Raw genomic sequence first — 23,440 nt, forward strand, 5'->3', positions numbered from 1 at the left:
TAAACAACCACGTAACAAACACATGAATTGGGTACAGAGTCAAACAATGATACACACTAAATCTGAAGAGCTGAAATGATTATGTTTCATGGTGATGCATGGGAAGAGAGAGGATATGGGCTAAAATCCTACATGATGTATCTTCAAATTCCATTTAGGACAAAGTGCCGGACACTTTGCTTGACAATATATCACATTTATATCTTTATTTCACTGGGCTTGTGCATTTTTTTCATCTTTTTATGGCATTTTACTGTCTTTTATATCTTTATCATATGCTGGTATGTATTTATTATTGTGTTTTGTTTTGACAAAATACTGACATGATAAAAAATGATACTGACATGTTGTTCTACCATACTGCCCTGGTGTAACTTACAATACTGTTCTGTACCTTGTTTGTACTGTTACATGCTGTACTGTGATGTTGTACTGCACTCATGATGCATGCATGACTGCAGCTGTGAGCAGTCCAATGCCCAAACCAAGTTTCTCTTCAGGGACAGTGAAGAAAGTTATATCTTATCTTATTATACAGATACTTCATGCATATGTTAGGATTAATGTACAGTGAGCAGGTTATTATTGCAAAATTTATTTCACAACATAATCGACAAATTGCTGTACATTATCTTGCTTAAAAACATAATTTGACACAAAATATTAATTAAAAAAATATTTAATTGTTCCTCCAGAGTCTATGATCAGAACTGCGTCCGTGGCAACAGTTTGTTCTTCATAGCAAAGGTCTTTAACTTTAGAATGCTGCAATTGACCAATCAGAATGAAGTATTTAACACAGCCGTGTTATAAATGCATCTAATGTGCTTAGGACAGAAAAGACACTGAAATGACAGAGTGGCCCTCAACCTGGAGCTTTAATGACTGATAAAATAATAGAAAGTAATGGATGACACCAAAGACATACTACTCTCTTTTTTTTATCTCTTCAAGATGATAGAAAGTGGTGTGTCTTTCTCGAGGAGTGTCTTTAGTTTCATCTGTCCTCAGAATTGTGTGTGAGCTGGGCATGTGTAAATGGAGACGGTGTAAACCATTTCAGGGCATAAGTAATCACCGTTTGTGTTGGAATCTGATAGTCACTGTATCGCTGACATGTAAAATCAGCTTTGCTGATCCTTTATATGGACCAGCTAGTCTACACAACTGAAACACAAGACCTCTGTAAAACGTCAAACAAGAGGTACATTTAAGAAGTTACCTTGACAGTAACCCACATGAAAAACACAAACTCATCTGAGTGGTTACTTATATTTGCACATACAAATTAATTGTACTTGAAACATTTGTTGAAAAAATTATCTTAATTTCAAACTCGTGTTTCACATGTGAGTGTTTCCTTCCTCTGTTGTTGCAACAAATATGTCTGGACTTTGCAGTGACCTATAAGCCTCTGTTCTCAGGGTTAAATACACCCACATCCTAATTATGTAAGAGGTTTAGCAGCGATGGCAGTGGATGATAGCATTAAGGCGATTGTGTATCAAAGGGCAGGCTAGCTGAGTCTGTGCAGCTTAAACCAAGGTCTACCACCACACCAAATGTTAGTCAACAACAGCAACTTCATTGAAAAGGCAAAAACAAAAAGGTATTAAATGGTCACATAATGTCTGTCAATTTGTTTGGAAGAATTTGGAGAATGTGATCCCCTCTGATTCCATTATAACAAAGTAAAACAGGATGTATCAGTAAATATCACAGCTTTCAGTCAGATTGAATCAAGGTCAAAGGGTCAACATGTTGTGTGCAGTGTACAGTGGACTATATTATTACATTATATTATAGCATTATATATCATATTATATCATCTCTTTCAATAATATGTTTGTACTACAAAACCATCCTGCTGCATTGCTGCTTGTATCCTGTGCAACCAATCTCTGTATCCTATTGTGATTATCCTTTTTTACAAGACAATATTATTTGTGTTTCAGATACAAAATCAAAGGGTTTTATTGGCATGATGTAACACTGTGCAAACTGGTATTGCCAAAGCGAGCATTTAGGTACTGAAATGCTAAACATGCTATAAAACACACGAAAACAGACTAAAGCAAATAACATAGAGAAAGTAAACATATTACAACAAATAAGTATACTACAGAAAAGAAACAGTACTAAATACATCAATAACAATGTGTGTAAGGTAACTGTCACTCACTGTCCCTCAATCTATGGCAGGCAGTAACATAAATAATCATAAATAATAAATAGTCAATATACATATTAGTACGTGAGTGTACTGAGATAGACAAGAAAACCTATCCTGAACTCCCACACATTTCAGTAATTGATATAAGACCAATACCTTATCAAACAAAGCAGTGCAATATTTTGGGGACCAAAAATGTACACATAACTATCAATCACAACTTCCATACTTTATTCTTCAAGTCCTCAAAAATAAATTATACCTCTGTTCTATCTCAGTCCTCAAGCTGTGAGACTAAATTTAGCTTCTGCACTCCATCATGAAAAATACTTATTTTGCTGATCTATTATTTGAGTAAATGAACCTTTTAGAAAAACTAAAAGTAGGCGGCATACAAAAGAAAACAATGCACATTTAAAAATACTCATCAAACCAGTTGGTCATGCCTCTCATTATACAAATGATTAATCCTACTTGAGGGTAATTGGGAGGCATTTGGGGTGTCCAGTCAGATTTCAGGAGTGGCCAGTGGCTCCCTGTGTGCCCATCAAAAAAACGCCCCTGGTGACAGCTGACAGCACAGTCTTTGTTCTGTAGGGAGTTCGGTTTTCCTGTGTCTCCCCTTTAAGTTGTAAGGTTGTGCTCACTCAGTCTGTACCTTGTCAAGATGACAATCAGTCACCATTCTCAAATAATCTGCTATGGCGTACTGGATTTAGGGCCAGAGAGCACTGCATGTCGCTCTGTGCTCTGGGACCATTTGTCACTCACTCATCCTGTGTGGGATCAGTAAAGTAAGTCTTATGTTTTTCATCAGTGTGTCATGTGACAGCATGTGCTCCTCTATGCTTGCAAGCACTACAATGTTTGTTTGTGTGTGTATTTTTTGTTTTGTTTTCAGTGACCTTTCCAACATCCTTTATCTTTTTGTACATATTTCCTGTGCGAGCTCTAAACCTCTTTAAATAAATAAATAATATGCTGTTAGTGAAATATATGACAGTAGCTTCTATGGCAAATGGTGATATGTCACAGGATCACTTCAGAGCACACAACAGACAGAAAAAGAAATGATCTATAATAAGAATCTATTAGATTTATTGGGAACATTTAAAATGGATGTGCAGTGTCCTCTAGTGGGCAATGGCTCCATTACAACAAACAGCAATTTCAGGAGGCCATATTGCCATAATCATAATAAAACATAGTATTGCCAAAGCACAGGCACATGACACAGACTTTATTAGATAATCTCTCCACAACAAAAGTAGACAAATCACATCGTAGCTAGCTACACATTCAGTTAATCCAAAACAAAATATATTCTACTTTTCCTCACCTCTTACTATCATGACAAACCTGAACTTATATTATTCTGTGAAATTAAGTTTTTAGCGCAAGCTCAACTGTCTATTTTGTCTTCATACTGAGGTGTCACCTCTCAAATATTAACCATTGATTTCTGGGCACAATTTCCTGTCATCCGATGATCATCTTAAATCCGCCTGTTTTGTCTCTCTCTGCTGTCAGTGCAGTCTGTACTGTTTTATAGCTTTGTCCCTCCACCACCCAGCCACCACCAGTGTCACGACCCTACATATGACTCCCCAGAGGGATCTTTGACCTTTTCAATGGCAGTCATACTGTTTTGTGTAGCAGAGCCTTTCCAGTTTGACCTAAATGGAATGGACCCTTAATGAGTATCATTGGTAGCACCAGTGTTTACCATTTTTCATGTCAAAATGGCTGCCATGAAAAAGTTCTATTGGCAAATGTTGGCATGCTTACTTGCATGGCAAACATTAGAAACATTACCTGCTAGACATCAGTATGTAAGCATTGTTTTGTGAGCATGTTAGTGATTAGCTGAAAGCACCACTGTGCTAGCATGACTGCAGACTGTTGCTTGATCGACAAAGGCAAAAGGAAGATACATGAAGTGAAATATTAAATTCTGAGGCAATATTTTATTAGTAATCTATGCAGGAAACAAAAACAGTAAACTCTATTCAGACTCCTGTTGACGGTGACGATAACGTTAGGGCTGCAAGATTATTATCATTATTGATGAATCTGCCAATTTACTTCTTTCGTTAATTGTTTTGGTGCTAAAATGTTTGAAAATACTGAAAAATGCCTTGCATAATTTCCCACAGCTCAAGGTGACATCTTCAAATTAAATATTTTGTCTGACCAACAGTCCAAAGAATTCCCATGCATCCCATTGCTTAGCCAAACTAAGCATTAGCCTGCTAATATGTTAATTTTCAGTCCACATATTTAGAATAGGCATACTGCAATTAGTTTTTTGTCGACCTTTTGTATGTGCACAGAATCGTCTTTGGTATCATTTTGTATAATGGATCTCTCCTGGAACTTGATTGGATACTTTCAGATGGTTTCTAACACAGTGGATTCAGGGAATTAAGTGTTGACTTGCTGGGAATGAATAGCATTATGTCAAGTATTTTCAGGTGAAAGGGCCCAAGTCCAATTGAAGTCATGAGTCACTAGTTGAGTCTTTTTCAATTTGTCTAAAGTCATCAAATTTGTGCCATCATGCCATCATGTATGACAAACAAAACCATCAAATTCTCACATTCATAACACTGGAACCAGCTTTTTTGCTGGTTGCTAAATGATTCAGTAAATGATTAAAATGTCATTATCAAATTGTTCTGTCAATAAACTAATTGCTGCAGCTCTACAGCCAATGCACTTTTTAATATCATCATATCATATCAATGCCAAAACACAGCCACCAGGGGGGACTCAATAAAACAAGACAAAAATGTTACAAGTGCTTCCAGGAGCCTCATAAAACTAATTCTTAAAAAAAACAAATCCATTTATGCATGTATTTATGGTTATAATCATTTGAAGACTACTTTGAAGTAGCTGAAATATTGAACCACATAAAAAGCAGTTTCAAAATGTTTCCAGGATGTTTATACATTGGAGTGTCTAGCTATAAGATACAATATTTAGAGCGCATCTAAAACTTATTTTCCATTTATATTTTACCATTGGGCAATGGCTGACATTAGCGGTAACATCTCAGACTGATGGGACACAGAAATATCCTGCAGGTGTACACGAGCACAGAGCAGCATGACTGCAGGAAGTGGTTTTAAGAGTCTGACAAACTGATCTCAGAAGTCTCGCCTCAACAGGAAACTGATCTTAACAGTCAACAGTCCATACACCCGGAGGTAGCTGCTATCAAGAATATTGTCACTGTTTTACTCATTAACTGCTTTGTTGACCCCTGTATAAATAATTTACATTTACCTTTACACCTTTGTTAGACAGGGGAACTGTTGATCTTGGTTATTTATATAATTCAGATTACTACAAATATAGTTCTGAATATAAAAACATAAATTGAATGTAGTGTATCTGAATCACTGATTTATAAGAGTCACACTAGAGGAAAGAGGATAGAATTGAAGCTGTGTCCTGCAAACTCATCATTTACATGTACTGAACATGAAACCATATTTCTCACAGTCATACTGCGACAGACTAAATGACTCAAGAACTGAGAAACAAACAAGTTTTTTTCGAAGTGAAGTATGAGCTGATAAGAACCTACTGATTTCTAGCTGATTTCTGGGTCATGTGTTCAAAAGGACATCAGAGACAAATTGGAGATGAACCTTATATATTAAAGCAGAATGCAAAGTGAGGAAGAACGGAAGTATAGAGTGAAAATGTAAAAGGCACAAAAAATAGTGTGAAGAAGAAGGGAAGTACTGAGTGAAAACATAGAAGGCAGAAAAACAGGGTGATGTCTGTAGGTGCGTTAACTTCTCTGTACCACTTCATGAGGAAGCAAGTGGCCCGTGAGTGAGAGAACTTGGGAGCTGCTGCAGAGCAACCACAGGCTGTCGCATGCAGTTGCCGGATGACGTTTTGCAAGACAGGAAACAAGTGAAGCAGTGAGATATAACCTGTGGAGGCGTAGAGTTCTTCATCATCCTTATACGATAGTAGTAAATCAGAGGAGCAGCAGGCAAGGTTTTGTACAAAGGTATTTGAATTTTCTTTGATGCATCCCTGAGAGGAGTGACAGAACTCGGCTCTCACCACCTGTAAATCTGAAATGGGCACTGAGGAAAAGGATTTAGAGCCTGGAGCTCAACAGCCACCAAAGGAGCAGGGATCACCAGAGAAGGAGAGGGAATCTCCTGTGGACCCTCCGCAAGGACAAACACCTGAGACCGCCGATCCCCTCAACACATACAAGTGGCACACCGGCTCCAGGGGAACGCTCGATGAGGTCAAAGAAGAAGGAGAAGCAGGAACAGCTTCTTCTTCCACATCTACAATTGAGAGGATTCAGAAGGCCTCCACCAACAAATGGAACAAGATGCAGAACTGGCGCAAGGCCCTGAGTGAAGACCCTGGAGACAAAAATTCAAAGGTGGAGAAAGGTGGGGACGGAGCCAAGCTGGAGAAAGGTGCCGGAGGAACCAAAAAGAACCCCTTCAGGAGGGCCCTGTCTGAACCTCCCGGGGCACTGTTAGCAGCCCTGGCCCCTTCTTCCAGCTCTGGCAATGCAACTCAAGCAGCTTCATCGTCAGCTGGTGCAGAAGCCTCAGGGGTCTCATCTGCAGACCCCGCACAGAAAGGAGGTGGAGGGGCGCTCTTTAAAAAGTACCTGCGGACTGTGTCCCAGAAGCTCAAAAGGCCCAAGCTGCAGAGTCGGAGCAGCACCCCCAACTTGATGCCAGGTAATGCCACGTAATCTGAAAGCAATAATAATAATGATAATAATACATTACACTTATATAGTGCTTTTCAGGACACTCAAAGATTGATCAGTTGTTGGAATGATAAATCTTGATATTTTAAACACATAAAATGCACTCAACGACATTTTGTTTTCATGTACTACTGCACGTAGGATCATTCAGTGACACATTACAGTAGGTGGAGTATGTGTGACTTGATTCACAATGACACGTGGTATACATGGCTGTATTACTGTTATTAGACAAACCCAGTAATAACAACACAGCCTTAGAGAAAGGCTGGACTTAATATGATTTTGAGAAGGGACTTAACGGGAGGAAGGGATCAAAGTGGAAAGATCAAAAATAGATCAGTTTCTACAAAACTAGTTGCAGTCCATGGGGGTTAAATTCTGGGAAACTGGCCTTATTTACTCCGAAGTGTACATTTAAATTAGAGATAAATTGAAAGCTATTTTAAAAATCGTTATTTGCAATTACATCTTCCATATTCAAAGCAAAAGCACAGAAGTTATACAATCTGGAAAAAATACTAAAAATGACCAGACATCACTGTATCAATCTATCATTGATTTAGAACTTGAAGAACAACTCTTGTAATTATGATGGCATCTTAAACAACATTTACCAGCAGAATATTCGTAATTAAATTTCATGGTGTGACAGAACGCTGTGTCAGAACACACCTCACAAACAATAAATCTGATGGTAAGCTCAGTGGTAAAGCTCAGTGGTAAACATAAAGTTGTGTGTGAATGTATGAAGCAAGAGTAGACACTTTTTTAGGCACAGCAATGCCTGTTATGTACAGATGATCTTGTCATTTTCTCTCCCACTGAAAAAGACTTAAGCAGAACAGAGACTGTATCAGTATCTGTCAGACCCAGACAGTGAAAATGACAAAGACTAAAACCATTACTTTCTAACAAAGGTCAAAACTGCAGAGAAATTAAAGAGAACTTAAATGCAAGTGTAACTGAAAAACAACAAACCAATACCTATACTGCTCTAGATTTACAAAACCACTCCCACTGGAAACTTCCGTTCTGCTGTGAAGGAACTAAAAGCAACAGCAATATATGCTTACTTTATGAGAAATGTAATCAGCCACATGGTTCCAACTAAAACCCTGTACACAAAGTTCAACAGTGTACAAAGAAAAAAATAAAGTCAAGTCTGAATTATCTCAATATTCTTTACTTTTAAGAACCCATAAAAGATTGATCAAACCTAGAGCCATATCTAAACAAGTTACCCTGCGTGTTGCACAGAATAACAGTAGCTGAAAATAAAAGGAAGTCCCCTCAGCTGGCTGGTACTGAGGCTGGTCTGACCTTTTATCCTTCAGTTAAGCCAACATCAGGGCCACTTTGAGAAGAGCACCTAGTATACAACAAAACTAAGCACATATTTGGGCCTCAGCTGACAGGATACTATGGCAAAGTACCTGACTATAGAAACTGAGAGAAACAAAAAAAAAAAACAGACTGAGCAATAATCATCCAGCTGTACAAGAGACTTTATCTAGATACTAAAAATACATTAAGAGGTAAAAAAAAAAAAAAAAAATCTCATTCATTTTCTAAAAAGTCAGTTCCCACATCATTTCTCTTACTTTTTAGCCTAACAGATGTTTTATTGTTGCCATACCTTATCATCTATCTCTTTATATGTATTTATATATTATACTAAAACTGTCCTACATTGATCATAGCTCTCATCATACTTGCAGTTACTTAACTGTTATTTAAGTAATACTTTATATTAAAGTCCTCATAATACGGATTAGTTAATAGCTAATAAAGCCCTTGTAAATCCATATAAGATGCTTTTTAACATTATTAAGTGTTCATAAGACTATATAAGTGATAATAATAGCACCATGGCCATGTTTATTGTTCGATTATAAGATATGACAAGTACTTACCTACTATGTCATTGTTAAATCTTTACGAAGCCTTTTCTTGCTTTCTTTAAGATTAATACTTTACATTCTTTATTGTGCATTTGTCAGCAGCTAACTTTGCTTTTTGCCACTATTTCATAACACTGACAAGGCATTGTTCTTACTTTAGATCTGGTAGATGCAGAAATTACAGTTAACTGCTGATAAATGCATAGTAAAGTATCTATTAAGCTTAATTAATTAATAAAATAGCTTAGTAAAGGTTTAATAATGACACAATATGCAAGTTTGTTAAACTCAATAAATGTGTTTGCAACACTTTTATAAACAATTACAAGAAAATGAAACGGTTTTTAAATAACATTCTTAACTGTTAACACATTTCTTAGAAATTCTTAAAAATGTCTTATAATCTAACAGTAAACATGTTTATGATGATATTATTAATACTTTTGCAGTCTTATTAAGAAGAAATGTGATTTTTTTCAAGTATCTCCAAATTCGTCATTTTACAGAATCTCTTTTAAAGAAGAACAGGATTTGCTATAAACTGTCAGAGTTAGATGATATATTGGTTTCGGCCAGGTCTCCAAAGGGCGTAATTTCAAAGTTTTATACTCGGCTGCGTCACTCTGACTTGTCTGTGTACGATTCCCTGAAGCCGTCGTGATCTGAGGGCAACATTTAACTCTGCTGACTGGACCAAAATCTGCAAGATCATCTTTCCCAAATACACTTCTATTTCTCCACATGAACAAATTTTTTTTGTTGTTGTTTTTCACAGTATTTATTATACACCTGTTTTAAATGTAAAAACCAAGGTACATTTTTTCACGTGTCAGTGTCAGTCTATCCAAGTATTGTGGAAAGAGGTTCACTCTGTAATTCAGGAGGTTACCGGCAAACAGGAGATTCCTTTGCTTTACTTGTTGCACCATACTTTGGACAATTTCTTTGATAAGGATGTCAGATCTCTGTTAACACTTCTTTTATATTTGGCTAAAAAGTGCATCTTGCTGTGATTGTCTGCCCCACAGGTCCCCTCAGCTGACATGTGGTTTTCACAGATAACAGCTGCGCTTCTTCTGTAGAAAGTGACTTACGATGTCAATAACAAATTGGACAGTTCCTCCAGAAACTCTGACTTACTTATCCCAGGGGGGCAGTAACTGATTGCTCCATCTGTTGATGTCAATATCACATTGCTGTACAGTTTCTTTTTAAATTTATTCGCTTATTCATTCTTAGTCACAATTTACTGCAGCGTTTGTTCCTTCAGGGTGTTTTTTTGTTTGTTTGTTTGTTTAGTTTTTTTTATGGATATTCTTTTCTATACTTAACAAAACTTTCCAAATTAGTTTATTTATTTATTTATTTTCTTTTGTTTATAAAATTTAATAAAAAGAAAAGTAAAAAAAAGACACAATGTTAACAAGCATCTTAAAATAACTTATATAGGCCTTATTACCTATTAACTAACAAACAATTATAAGGATCTAACAGTTATTTTCAGTCTGTACATTAGTATACTTTAGCAAAACAAATGTCATGAATTAAGCTTCTTAAAAAGGAGAATATTTTAACATAGAAAAGTTGAAGGAAGTGTAAATGAAGACAAAACAGCAGAGGCACCACAGGAAGTGCGCAACTCATCCTGGTGTGTCATGAAGTAAGAGCGATAGCATCAGTAATTCTGCCAACTCCACAAAAAGGAGTGGCCAAGTGCTACAGGAGATAAGTGCCACGATTATCATAAATAAATAACAAACATGGGTCTGCATGTGCCTGCAATTATATTCTTGCAATATTTATTTGACTGTAGTTAGATCTCCAGAATGAGACAAATTGCTTGAGAGAAGTTATTGATTTTGCTGAATGTGTCTGTAATGTGATTGTGTGGTGTGGATAGACTTCTGTGTCAGTTCTCTGTAAGCTGTGTGGTCGGTCATGAGTATCAATGCGTGTGTTTGTGCGTTAATGTCTGCTTATGAAACAGATGTGGGTGAACCAGGATCAGCTGTCCCCACCGGCTGTAGCCTCCCGAGACTACAGTGGGCCCCGCCTCAGGAGGTGCCTTTGTGGGACATTAGCAACTGTACTCTTGAAGATGGACAAATTCTCATTTCTCCAGAGGAAGAGGTACCTACACACACATACAGTACACACCTAATCACCAGTTCACAAGTTTATTACACCTGCAGACACAGTGCAAACATGAGGATTAAAATCAGCAGATAGGTGAAAACATAACACTTAGTCTTCAGAGTCATTTAATTTTGAGTGACATTATATTTATATTTATTTATACATTGTGTGTGTGTGTGTGTGTGTGTGTGTGTGTGTGTGTGTGTGTGTGTGTGTGTGTGTGTGTGTGTGTGTATCTAACAGTGGATGTCAGCACCTTGGTTACACACTCACCAACAGGGGACCACCAAACCCACAGGGCAATTTTTTTAGGTCCTCTGTTGGTCATGGTTTAAATCATGCTAAAATCATGTCTAAAAGCCCTCTTGAGATGTCCTTTAACTTTTGTGTGTATATGTGTGTGTCTTTCTCAGCCAGTGATGTGGACTCGAAACCGTGTCAGCAGTTGCCTGTCCAACCTCAGCATGCAGAACCTCGTAGATATCGACACAGGTTAATGCACTACCCACACACACATGCTGTATATAAATTGAACAAAATTTAAAAATCGTATGACGAGCCTAACAGCTCCTGACATCACAGCACCACTAAACATGATTCTGCAGGCAGTCACAGAGGAAATAGCTGAATGTTTCTGCGTGCGAGTGACTGTCAAATTGCTTCCTCTACTTTTTTTGGGGAAGATAACATCACGCCTGGGTGTTCTAGCAGTCCAATGAAAGCTTGAGAAGGCTTGTAGAGAGATAACGAAGACGTAGTTAGTGTATGCTTCCTCTTAACTCTGTTGTTCTGCTGAGCAGAAGCTCTGAAACTACACTGTGGAAGTGACAGATTGTGGATTGATTTTGGCTAGTTGGATCGGTGTCACCATCATCATATGTTAATGAAGAGAGGAAGGCAACTTTTAAAGGGACACAAACTGAAGTAGGACTGTGGCACACCTCCAGACTAAATGATGGGATTTAGGCGCTGGATTGTTTGTGGTGGGGCTTTGGGTAAGCAAAAAAGTAGTGTAGATCGTAAGTTTCTACATTTACGTCTTTGATGATTTTGATCATTCCTTTGAAACCGAAGGGTTAGAAAAGTGACATTGGAGAGACAAATCGGAGCAAATGATGGCAGGATGTGATTTTCTAATTGCATCCACTCCGATCTTTAAATTGATTTCAATAATAAGAATGTCTGCTTGTGAAGTATACACAATTAGTAAACTCTACTTAGATTGCTGCTGTTCCAGCTAATAACCACATCCTGTATTGCATGGCATAATCTTCAAAGTATTTGTTTCACAATCTAGACTTATGTTTTGAGGGTTTAGTTCTTCCTCAGTGAGTGAAATGAGTGCTGGCAGTGGTTTTGATGTAATGACAAGTGTCTGAATTTTGACTGTCAGTTTTGAGAAATGGGTCTTGACTCAGAGAGTGCCAGTAATGGATATTTGATTGTGTAATCGCCTAACTCTAACACACATGAGAATACATTAAAAAAATACAATTTCAGTTCATTATCAGTATTAAAGTCTCTACTTTTCCTGATACTTAGAATGTAGTCCTGACCACATGGGCATGCCGGGTGGCCCTCGACCAAAGAACCAAGATGGCGGTGTGAGAGTAAGTATTTTACACACAAGAGATAATAATCTTTGTGCTAACTCTACATTTCCTGTTGATGTAATACATAATTTCTCTCATACACAATGCTTGCCTTCTTCCCCCTTAGGCGCTGATCAAGCGACGTCTTGAGAACAAGGCCAAAAGGAATAGTAATACCCAACTAAACCCGATAGGACTCAAAGGAAGCAGGTAAAGTTTGATTATAATGTTTGAAGTTTAAGTCCATTAATAGTTGGACATTCAAACATTTTATTGTGCTGTTTTTGTAGCCCAAAGTTGTTGTTTTTTTCCAAAAATTGCTAACATTCTCACAACGACATGTTAACATGCTGATGTTTTGCATGTATCATGTTTACCAAGTTCATCAATTTAGTTTAGCATTTTATCGCACAAACATTTGCTAATTAGCACGAGACACAAAGTATAACCAAGGCTGATGGGAATGTCATCAGTTTGTAAGAATTATTTGTTCCCCCATAAACCAAATAAATCAAAGTAATGAACATATCCTTCAGAGGGGGCATGAATGCCTGTAGGTCTACCACAGGTAATGGGGATTAGGGCTGTGTATCAGTACCGTTAAAATGATACAGAGTGCAGATGTCGGTTACTTGGAGAAGTTTCAACACTACATAACTTTGAACTGCTGGAGGCACTAGAGGAAAAGTCAGAGTATCAGAAAAGTCCGAGCATCATCATCGTGGCACCCTGGATATTTGAACCGAATTTACAAAAATCCATCCCATAATTGCAAAGACATGTCACCAAAAAAAAAAAAAAAAAAGAACGAAACAAAAAACCCAAACAGATGTTGCCTTCATATTTGTGCTCAAAACCTCAGGAACTCACCAAAGTCAGTAGGCTAATATCTCTGGGGACAATGAATGAATCTATGAAAGTTCTACATAGCAATAATGTCCCATTGGTGGAACAATGAGAAAAGAAAATATTACCCTTGACAAATCATAGAATTTGACACCATCTGACATTTTTATCAAATCTATTTTGGCAAACTTTCTCTGCTCTGTTTATTTTGAAGGCACTATGGTTCCCGGGAGTCTGTGTCAATTCCAGTCAGTGCAGTGGGGAGTCTAGATCTGAGTGCAGACACCAGCACTGTCATCAGGCCGGTCCACAGCTCCATTCTAGGGGAGAAGTACTGCTTTGAGGTACACTTTGACTGGTACATTCTGTCTATGATGTTTGCTCAGGCTCCACAAGGAGCATCAAGGTTAACAGTAAGGTTAACACAATTCTGTTGGTTTCAATGTACTTATAGGTGATAAACTCTGAGAACACCCACTGCTTTGGCTGCTCCTCAGCTGCTGAACGTGACCGCTGGATTGAAGACCTAAGGCGGGCTGCCCAGCCCAATAAGGTAAGGCATTAACCATTTTGTTTCACAAAAAAAGTCATGCAAAATCCAGATGCTTATAAAAGGAGCTAAATGCATCATTGTTCACAGGATAATATCGAGCGCACAGAAAACTCCCTGAGTCTGTGGATAAATGAAGCTAAGGATCTGCCACCCAAACGGCGTTATTACTGTGAAGTACACCTGGATGGGACCCTGTTTGCCCGGACCAGCAGCGGAGCTGTTGGCAAGGCGGCCAACCGCTCCAGTTTGGCAGGGGACAATGCTACTGGGTCTACAGGAGGCCTAGGGGTCAGCGGAGGTGTGGCTGGAGGGTGTCCGTTATTCTGGGGTGAATTCTTTGAGCTAGACAACCTGCCCTCTGTCTCCCAAATCACCCTGCATCTCTTCCGTGAAGAAGACCCCAAGAAGAAGCGTCACTCCCGAGACGAGACCAGTCTGCACCCACTGGGCAGCGTGGCCATACCTTTGGCTGAGATCAGAGGGAGGACCTATCAGGAAAAGTGGTATCCCATCACTCCTTACAAGGCCTCAGGCTCAGCAGGGAACAAAGAACTGCTGGGGCCACAGGCCTCACTCCGGATCAAGGCCCGTTTCCAGAATTTGCAAGTGTTGCCCATGGAGAAATACAAAGAGTTTGCTGAGTATGTGACAGTGGATTATGTGGAAATGTGCAGAAGCCTGGAGCCACTTCTGAATGTGAAGGAGAAGGAAGAGCTTGCAGGAGCTCTGGTCCACGTACTGCAGAGTATTGGCAAAGCCAAGGTGGAGTATAAAAATACCACAATTGGGAAATTGATCTCAAACATAATTTGATTTAAAAAAAAAAATACAAATCAATAAATAACCAGGCATATGTTTTTTTTTAATATGTACTCTTTAGGAGTTCCTCATTGACTTGGGCAGTGTCGAGGTGGAGCGTCTAGGAGAGAAGGAGGCACTGATCTTCAGAGAGAACACACTGGCCACTAAAGCCATTGATGAGTACATGAAGCTGGTTGGCCAGAAGTACCTCATTGACACGCTAGGTAGGGTGGTCCAGTGGCATTGGTGGTGTCTTGTAAATGGTATTGGTTGGTACTTTGTTTTCTCTAAACTGAACTGTCTTTTTAAATGCAGGGGACTTTATCACTCGCCTTTATGCCTCGGTGGAGAACTGTGAAGTTGACCCTCGTAAATGCCCTGCATCTGAACTGTCAAACAATCAGAAGCATTTGAGGGAAACTTGCGAGGAGGTGGTGCAAAAGATTGTTAAGCTCCATGGGTAAGAGAAGGCAGGCCATCATAGAAAATGATATCAATTAACAAATATTTAATATTTAGCTCTGTTGTCATATTTGAGCTGATTAAAAAAAGTCAAATTCAGAGCTGATGCTTGACATGTTCCTTGCCAACAGACCCTTTCCTGAAGAGTTAAACAAGATCTTCTCTAGCTGGGTGGAGCTCTGTGAAGACCAGGGCAGACCAGAGATTGGCCAGCGTCTCATATCTGCCTCCCTCTTCCTTCGTTTCTTATGTCCTGCTATCCTCAGTCCCTCTCTTTTTGGTCTAACACAGCCTTATCCAGAGCCAAACACCCTGCGTACCCTCACCTTAACCGCCAAAGTCATCCAGAATCTGGCCAACTTCACCCTGTGAGTGTCCTCTGCTTAGATGAAATTGAATAGATCAAATTTGTGCTTTTATACCTGAGCAAAACATATTTTGATACACAGAAAAGATACATATTCTAGAAATGGGAATAAATATATTTTCTTAATTTACCTGAAGTGGTTTAAGTAATTGAAAACTTTTCTTCTGGTTCAGGTTCGGAGAAAAGGAGGAATACATGCTCTTTATGAACGAATTCCTGCAGCAGCACTGGGATGGAATGAGGAACTTTCTACAAACAGTGTCCAGTTCAGACACTGACATACCAATGACTTCCTTCGATGGTTATGTGGACCTGCCTCTGCGCTTGGCTGTGCTGCATGGCCTGTTGGTGGACATCATCCATCAGAAGGACCAGGTGAGACAATAAACCAATAAGTCTAGTTTTGTGGTAAGTTCCAAAGGTTACAGCAGTTATCATTTGAGTGTACTTGAACAAACAGGAAACAAGACAAACCAGTCTTCTCATCACTAAATGCTGCAACTATGCCCTCCATCACCCCACTTGACTGTGCTGCTGCCTGTTCTCTGTGCTGTTGTGAAGTTTCAACACAACAGAAACACAAGTGTCTCCATAACTGTAGTTACTTATTCTCTCTCCTGCCTGTATGTGCAAGGTGTGAGAAGAGAGGGAGAGACTGTGCTGCCATAGAAGCTGCTGACTGAAATTACTCTGGGAAGATGCAATATAATTAGCACAGGTGCACAAGGCACACAAGCAACAGTTTACGGAGGCAATCGTGAACGAGCACAGAATGATAGACATCAACTGTGTGTAATAAAACAGACACCTGACAGTAAAAACACAGACAGATGAGAGAAACTACAGTTAAAGGCATAAAGATTCAGTGTGAGGATACAGAAGTACCGAGAGTTGAAAATAGATTTTTAAAAACGTCTCTGCTCTCTGCTCTCCTGCATGCACATGAGCTCAGTATCACAAAACACGCTTGTTGGAGGGAGACAGAAAGGAGGCTCGCCACTGTTGGGCCGTGGTCATGACTGCATGACTGTTCGCGGTTCATGTCGGGCACGTCTCGCAGAAATCTAAGTGGTCATGTAAATCCAATTCAACGACAACATGGTTTGACTCGCGGCCAAAAATGTCACTACAAAAGCACAGTGACTGTAATTGTGTGTCATTTACCTGTAAACAGCGCGGTGGGCTCCTCCATGGTGCTGCTGCAGAGGTTTACAAGCAAACATGAAGATAAATCCACTTTTTAATCCTAAAAGTTTAAAAAACAAACTCCGAGCTCTCATCTGGCTGGTCAGCACATCTGTAATTGTTTCATGAACCACTGCTGCAGACGGGCTGAGAGACAGGAGTAAAAATAAATACGCTTTTTCATCTGAAAAGTTTCAAAAACAAACGCTGAGCTCTCATCTGGCCAGACCAACGGCTCCACGATTTCTTCATCGCTGCTGCAGAAGCAAAAGTGAAGATAAATCCTCTTTTTAATCCCAAAAGTTTGAAATATAAACTCTGAGCTCCTCTCTTGCCAGTAAAGTAGGCAGCACCACAGCAACTCCAGTGGTTTTTACCTCCAGAAACGCCAGTCTGCTGCCGGCCCTTGTCCGCAGAGCTCCCCGACTCTGAGCAGCTGTCTGTCGGCTCTGTCTCTCAACTTCGCCTGGTCCTCTTGGCACTCTGCAAAACTCTGCGATACACGTGAATGAATACAGCTGAAGGTGAACTCCAAAGTAACCAAGTGGGCTGACAAACTCCTGGGTTGAGCATGTTGCTCTTTAGGCTCTTTATTATAATGCCGTTTTATAACGACTTGTCCTGCAATCATTTCTGTCATTGATTCAAGGTTTCACCAAAGGAAGGAAGTAGGAGGAGTCCCCAAAGTCATAAAAGACCTGTAATTGGTTTAAGTCTACCGTCACGGGGCAGATTCTCTAAATGCTGAAAACAGAGCCATAGAGGAGGTGCAGAAGTGTAGCTCTCGTTCAGAACATCTGATTTACAATATGCTGAAAGGTTTTTAGGAAATTATTTTTCAATTACACTAAAACAATCTTGCCTTCTTGAGCTTTAAATGTAGCGTGATAGCTCACATTTTCACATTTTTGTCTCTCCTAGACACTCAGCAATAAACAGGGGAAATGTGCCTTTATTTTGGATAATGACAGCTGAAAATATGACAGGAAAGGGGGTACAGAGAGGTTGAATGACATGCAGCAAACGGGTCACAGGCAGAAATTGAATCAGCAACCGCTGCAGAGGACCGACAGCCTCTGTACATGAGGCGAACACTCTACCAACTGAGCTATGGGAGCACCCCCAAAACAAGAGATTAAGATAAAAGCTCAACCCCTGCTATCTGTCTGGATATTTGCAATGAGAGATTTTCATTTCAATCTACCAGACTAGCTCTGGATGGTGCTAGGCACAGCTGACTACAATCTGATTGACATTTACATGTACAGCTTGCCTTAATGGCATTTTTCTTTTCCACACAACGTCTCAGGACACTGAGTATACTAAATACCATCTAACATGCAGCTTGTTTCTATCTCAGGACACAATTGACAAGCTGCACCCTCTGCCTTCGATTCTGAACCAGATCACAGATTCTCTGGGCCCTGACGCACCACGGATCATAATTAACAGGTATGTTTCAGGCACATTTCTTGGACTTGAACTTGTGATGTATTATGAGCACGGACACTGTGATGTCACATTTTACTTAAGCAAGTGCATTCTTGCAGCCAAATGGGACAAAATAAGCCATCGTACGTTCCTCCTAGAGATTTGAAAAACTACAGCCCTCACCAGTCATCCTTCCAGCAGCTTCCTGTGGACTCCAAAGGCCTTCGAGACGGGTATGGTAGTTGCGTGTCTGTGATACAGTTTGTTAGCCAGTGTTGCTTTATAGATGTCAATATTCATTCCACAGCCTTTTTAGGTCAATACTATGAGTATCATGAGCAGCACCTGTGCACCTGCAGCTATTAATGTTGTTCCACCTTTTCACAAGCAGCAAAGCCACTCACAGTCTTACTCTTACAGTCTCTGATCACACTGAAGTTCTTCCAAATGTACGACTTGGCCTTTGACAATGTATTATCCACAATTTGGTATTCTTCACTGGCTATTTTTGATATACTAGCTAAGAGCTAACAGCTGTTGGATCAGTGACATATCTGTGTTTGGCTGGATGTGAAATTAAAGGTCAAAGGCTGATTAGGCTTGATAACATTTCCTGTCCACTCGTGTTAAGCTAATTTTTACCCATGCCTGTACACATGAATTTATATAAATATTTTATTTATCCGTCCCACAGTTTAATCCACAGATATCTGCGCTAGTGCAGGACTCTGATTTGGAATATATGCAGCATGTACAAAAGAAGTTTCACTATAATTAACTACAATGTGTTTGTGGTTAGTATTATGGCAGGTATCCATTACTCAGATCAGGACATGCACAGTGTGCACTATATATGTAGAATGATTTGATCTGCAAAAATGATATGCCACTTTTCCATATGCCATCATTTGGCATATGGAACTTAAACTTGATACGTCCATTCATTTGACAGGGATGGCAGGACCCGGAGGAGTATAAAAGAGCGGAAGCCTGTAGCCAGAACTCAGAGTGCACCACACAGACGACCTGGTCACAAACACGGCTTGAAGAGACAGACGAGTTCTGAAACTCTGCCGACAGCTGACCATGAACCAGAGATGGAGACCATCCAGCCACTTATCTCATCACCAAAAACTGTGAGTACAAAGAGGAACTTTGAGAACTGGCTTGACTATTTTGGCTGCAAAGCTCAACAGATCATGTATTCATGTCACTGCAATAAATACTGCAATTAATACTACACCTTTTTCTATCTTGATCTCTCTATTTGCTGAATGTCATCCCCTCTCCCTCTCTGCCCTCTTTCCTGTCATTTCCTCAGCTGTCCTATGATTAAAAGCAATGGTCAATACTAATTAACAGATTTTTGACATGTATGTTAACACAAAGATAGTATAACTTTGTGTGGTTAATCAGAAGGAATCATATAGACAGTCTTTCATCTCGTCTCAGAATGGCAGTATCAAACGTGCACCTGCACCAGTTCCCTGGATCAAAGTCAGCCAAAACAGGGAGTCAAGTGAGATGAAGACTGAGAATGAGGACTTCAGCTTACTGGACAGGGTATGTCAAACCTTGTACCCACTAAAGTGACAGAATTCTGCAGATATGATGTATGATTTGATTATTACTTCACTGAATTTCAATTTGTAATTCACATACCAGCATGCCCAAGAGTTATCAGAGCTTCGACTGGGAATAGAGCAGGTGACTGAGCGTGAGCTGGACATGGCAAAGCGCTTGGAGGACTTCATTAACCAAAGCCAGGACCAGAATGCAGTGCTGCAGGCTGAGGTGCAAGAACTCAAAGAGCTTCTGAATGTGCGAGAAGAGCAGCTCGCCAGTGCCACCTTCAGGTAAGATTGTGGAGCCAAACACTAATGTGCATGCTGCATTTGTCAGCAAATGGATTCAGTTTGTAAATGAAAGATATTTAATTTAGCCTGCATTTCATGTGTTTTTATGCATCTGTGTATTCGGTCTGCTGTCTATTCTACACGTAACTTTAATTATAATTATAACTTTAATTCATCTCATAGAGATTAATGAATGATGCTTCATTTGGATTGGGATAGGAGAGGATAGGGTGTGTTGTAATTGTTATTACTAATTATCAGTAAATTATTTGATGTTTCCATAAGATTTGTTTGTGACTGTGGTGTGCTGTCCTTGTTAGCGTAAGCATCTCTTCTATCTGTGTCTTTCACAGGCTGGGTGTGATTGAGGAGGAGAGGGAGGAGGATGAGAGGAAGCTCAGCGTTGCCATTGCAGCAGCCGAACGAATGAACGTACTGGTAAGACAGATGAAGAAAGTCAGTAATCTAGATTCGTTAAAGGAATACTTCAACTCACAATTCACTTTTTATGTACTCAACCAGTCAAAACTGCACTGAACTCTGCAGAAACATCAAACACTGAGCATGCTTGAACAGTTCATTACTATAGTATGTGTTATTTTAGCAGCTTCAAGGTGAAATTTCAAACTTCCGGGTGTTTTGTCGCTGAATATTTTCACTATTTGCATCCCACACACAACAGTTGTACATAATCTTGGTATTATTAGTAGGGATAATATGGAAAATATAATGAGACATACCAATATATTACACTTTGGACCCACAAAAGACTTGAATCATGCTGCAATTTAAAAAACACAAATTAATTTGAACGTGTGCATGCTTGGTGCCCTTTTCACCTGAACTGTGGTTGAATAGATAATGTGCTAATTCTAATTTTGGACTCAAAGGCAGACTATGCAGGATTTGTCAGTTGCTGTTTTAAACGCACCATTCACATTTTGACCAGATGAAATATGTTGGAAGTGAGGCATGTGCGTGAAACTTGAAACAGGACCAGGGCAAGTGTTTTTTCAGACAAGTAACATGTTGATCAGCCTGTTAGCTGACCCACAGAGCAGGTTAGAAAGTCATTACAAAAAAATGAAGCAATCAGCTGTGGGTACATTCACTTCATGTCAGGTGTGAGGCCCTATGTGGTTGCTCACTTTGCACAGCCCATGCAAGCTGCACAGACCTGCAGCTTTTTATATAGTTGTCCATCCATGATACAGACAGAACAGAGGACAGAGACATATAAATTGGGTGCTGTTTTTATAGTAGTGATGGTGCTGATGCCAATATTTAGAGAACAGAGCAGCTGATGACCAATAATGACAATGTAAAAAAAGAAAAAAAATCATATATTATTCCATTATTCCACCCACATAACAATCTAATATAAACTGTTAGTAATATGCCAGTAATCTGTTGTTTCAGATTGATTTTTTATTAATTAATGAAATAGAAAAATACATTGGGTTATGCTGTGGTTTTCAGAATGTGATTGGAATTTAAGGTCATTCAGTCATGTTAGAAACAACGTGATTCAACTACATTATAACATGTATTGAACGCTCAAAACAAACCTTCCCAAAATTCCCAAAACATTGTTTCACAGCAGCCGCAGTGGCAAGGCTGCCTGCAGATGAGTGCAGGCATCTGTTATTTCAAAATTAATTTTTTGACCAATACTAAACCAGCCCAGTTAATCAGTTGATCAATTAATCGGTTTATCCCCAGTTTATAGAGTCCCAACTTCACATACTGTGTGATGTTTTTGAAAATAACAGATTGAGTGCAGAGTCTCTGCAGATAAAGACATTACTATGCACTTCTAGTGGGTCATAAATGATGATTAAGACAGATTATTTTCAAGTCTATAAATTGTTTGATTGAAAATCCTGCATAGTATGCTTTTATTCAGTTTATGTTGTTATCAGTTCTGATTCAATGCATCTTTTACATTATGCTAAGGTATTTACAGTTGAAGTATTGGTGTAGAAACCCCATCATTGACAGTATACAGCAGTGGAACTGCATATATGAGTGAGCTGACAGAGACATCTTCATGACTGTCTTCTATGTTTTAACAGGAGGAGCAGTTTGCAGCCCTGCGGAAGGACATTCAACGGCTTACTGAGGCCTGCAATAGTGGCCAAAACAACACACAGCATCCTGAAAAGCCACATATCAACAGCAACTGAACACTGACAGCAAAAAGAGTTAGAGCTGCAGTATCACAGTTTTGTGTAAATACATATAAAGAGTTCATGTGCAAACTTCTGACTGAAGTCACAGTTATGGTTTCCTGATCAGGTCTCTGCTTATTTTGTAAACATATTCAGAATGGATGTGAGTGGGCCAACTTCAACTGAAGATCTGTCTGCATTTCAGCTTTTCACTGCATCTCAACTACAGATGTGTTTGACATGTAAACCTTTATGATTAATAAACGGACCACAATCTAAAGTGCCTTTCTCAGTGCATTCTGCAGTGAGTCATTGTGGGTACAAGCAGAGCTACTCAGTTACTTTACTTCAGTATTGTTTTGAGGTACTTGCACCCTACTTTAATTGAGAATGATCATTTTAAGCTGTTTTATACTTCTACTCCACAACATATAAATAATGCATTTCAAAGCCTACTCCACTACACCTTTCTGGCTGCTACAATTACTATTTTATGTGAAAACATAACATCATCTATAAAATGTGATTCCAGCAGTCTATGGTGTCAATCTAAGTATTTAAAATGACCACCACCTCAGACATTAAAATACTGATTACACACCGATGCACCAGTATTATTAATCCAGTAACATAATTCAAGGCTGAATCACCAACCAGATTCAAAACATGCCAATTAGTGTATGGTAATTTAACTTCGTGTGAATGTGTTTAACATTGCTTGAACCAGGAAAGAATACTCTAAACTAAAATGGTAGACACCTGAATTATTATGTAATCATAGGCCATGAGTCCAAAAATAGTTTTAAGGCCTTTAGTAATGTAGAACATATGGTGCTCAGGAGTATTTTACCACATCTGGACTTAACCAAGTTACCATAAAGTAATTTGGGCCAGAACACAGGCCGATAAATTTGGATGTCTCGCCATGAACATTGGAAATTGGTATAACTTTAGTGTAAATGGTTCAATCTCTACCAAACTTCACATTTGATAAGAGTCCAGGCTTGAACACATCTACATGACAATAATCCCATCAGAGCCATAGCACCACCCACTGGCAACAGGAAATTACATGGTTTATACTGCTTGGTTGAGCACATATAACTCAATTATGGTCAGAAAAGCCTTAAGACGTTGGTAATGTTTTATTGTGAAAATAGTGACATTTCGTCAAACTGCGTTATATTTTAACAAA

General features: G+C 39.2%; 1 protein-coding gene across 2 annotated transcripts; it reads left to right on the forward strand.

Moving 5' to 3' along the window:
* The first annotated feature begins 6,001 nt into the window (after window positions 1-6,001).
* Window positions 6,002-22,525, forward strand: rasal3 (RAS protein activator like 3). Of its 2 annotated transcripts, XM_084715792.1 has the most exons (19): window positions 6,025-6,909; window positions 10,833-10,975; window positions 11,395-11,473; window positions 12,524-12,591; window positions 12,701-12,783; window positions 13,634-13,763; window positions 13,874-13,972; window positions 14,060-14,734; window positions 14,853-14,997; window positions 15,089-15,233; window positions 15,367-15,603; window positions 15,776-15,977; window positions 18,148-18,239; window positions 18,338-18,451; window positions 19,171-19,354; window positions 19,671-19,781; window positions 19,884-20,074; window positions 20,428-20,512; window positions 22,150-22,525. In XM_084715792.1, the coding sequence occupies exons 1-19, from the start codon at window positions 6,279-6,281 to the stop codon at window positions 22,258-22,260; spliced, it is 3,525 nt and encodes a 1,174-aa protein (XP_084571918.1). In that variant the 5' UTR covers window positions 6,025-6,278; the 3' UTR covers window positions 22,261-22,525. The 2 variants fall into 2 exon arrangements, with proteins under 2 accessions (XP_084571917.1, XP_084571918.1); XM_084715791.1 differs by lacking the exons at window positions 19,671-19,781; window positions 19,884-20,074; window positions 20,428-20,512; window positions 22,150-22,525 and having other exon boundaries at window positions 6,002-6,909; window positions 18,377-18,451; window positions 19,171-19,506.
* The last annotated feature ends 915 nt before the right edge of the window (window positions 22,526-23,440 follow it).

Source organism: Lutjanus erythropterus, chromosome 3 (assembly GCF_056507025.1).
Source record: "Lutjanus erythropterus isolate fLutEry1 chromosome 3, fLutEry1.hap2, whole genome shotgun sequence".
In the NCBI taxonomy this organism is placed as follows: domain Eukaryota; kingdom Metazoa; phylum Chordata; class Actinopteri; order Lutjaniformes; family Lutjanidae; genus Lutjanus; species Lutjanus erythropterus.

What these genes read in the sequence shown, in the direction of transcription:
- rasal3 (XM_084715792.1), top strand. Translation starts at nt 6,279, where the DNA reads ATGGGCACTGAGGAAAAGGATTTAGAGCCTGGAGCTCAACAGCCACCA. An exon ending in GGGAGAAGTACTGCTTTGAG is followed by an intron (nt 13,764 to 13,873) that starts GTACACTTTGAC and finishes ATGTACTTATAG; the next exon opens with GTGATAAACTCTGAGAACAC. An exon ending in TCCAAAGGCCTTCGAGACGG is followed by an intron (nt 18,452 to 19,170) that starts GTATGGTAGTTG and finishes TTCATTTGACAG; the next exon opens with GGATGGCAGGACCCGGAGGA.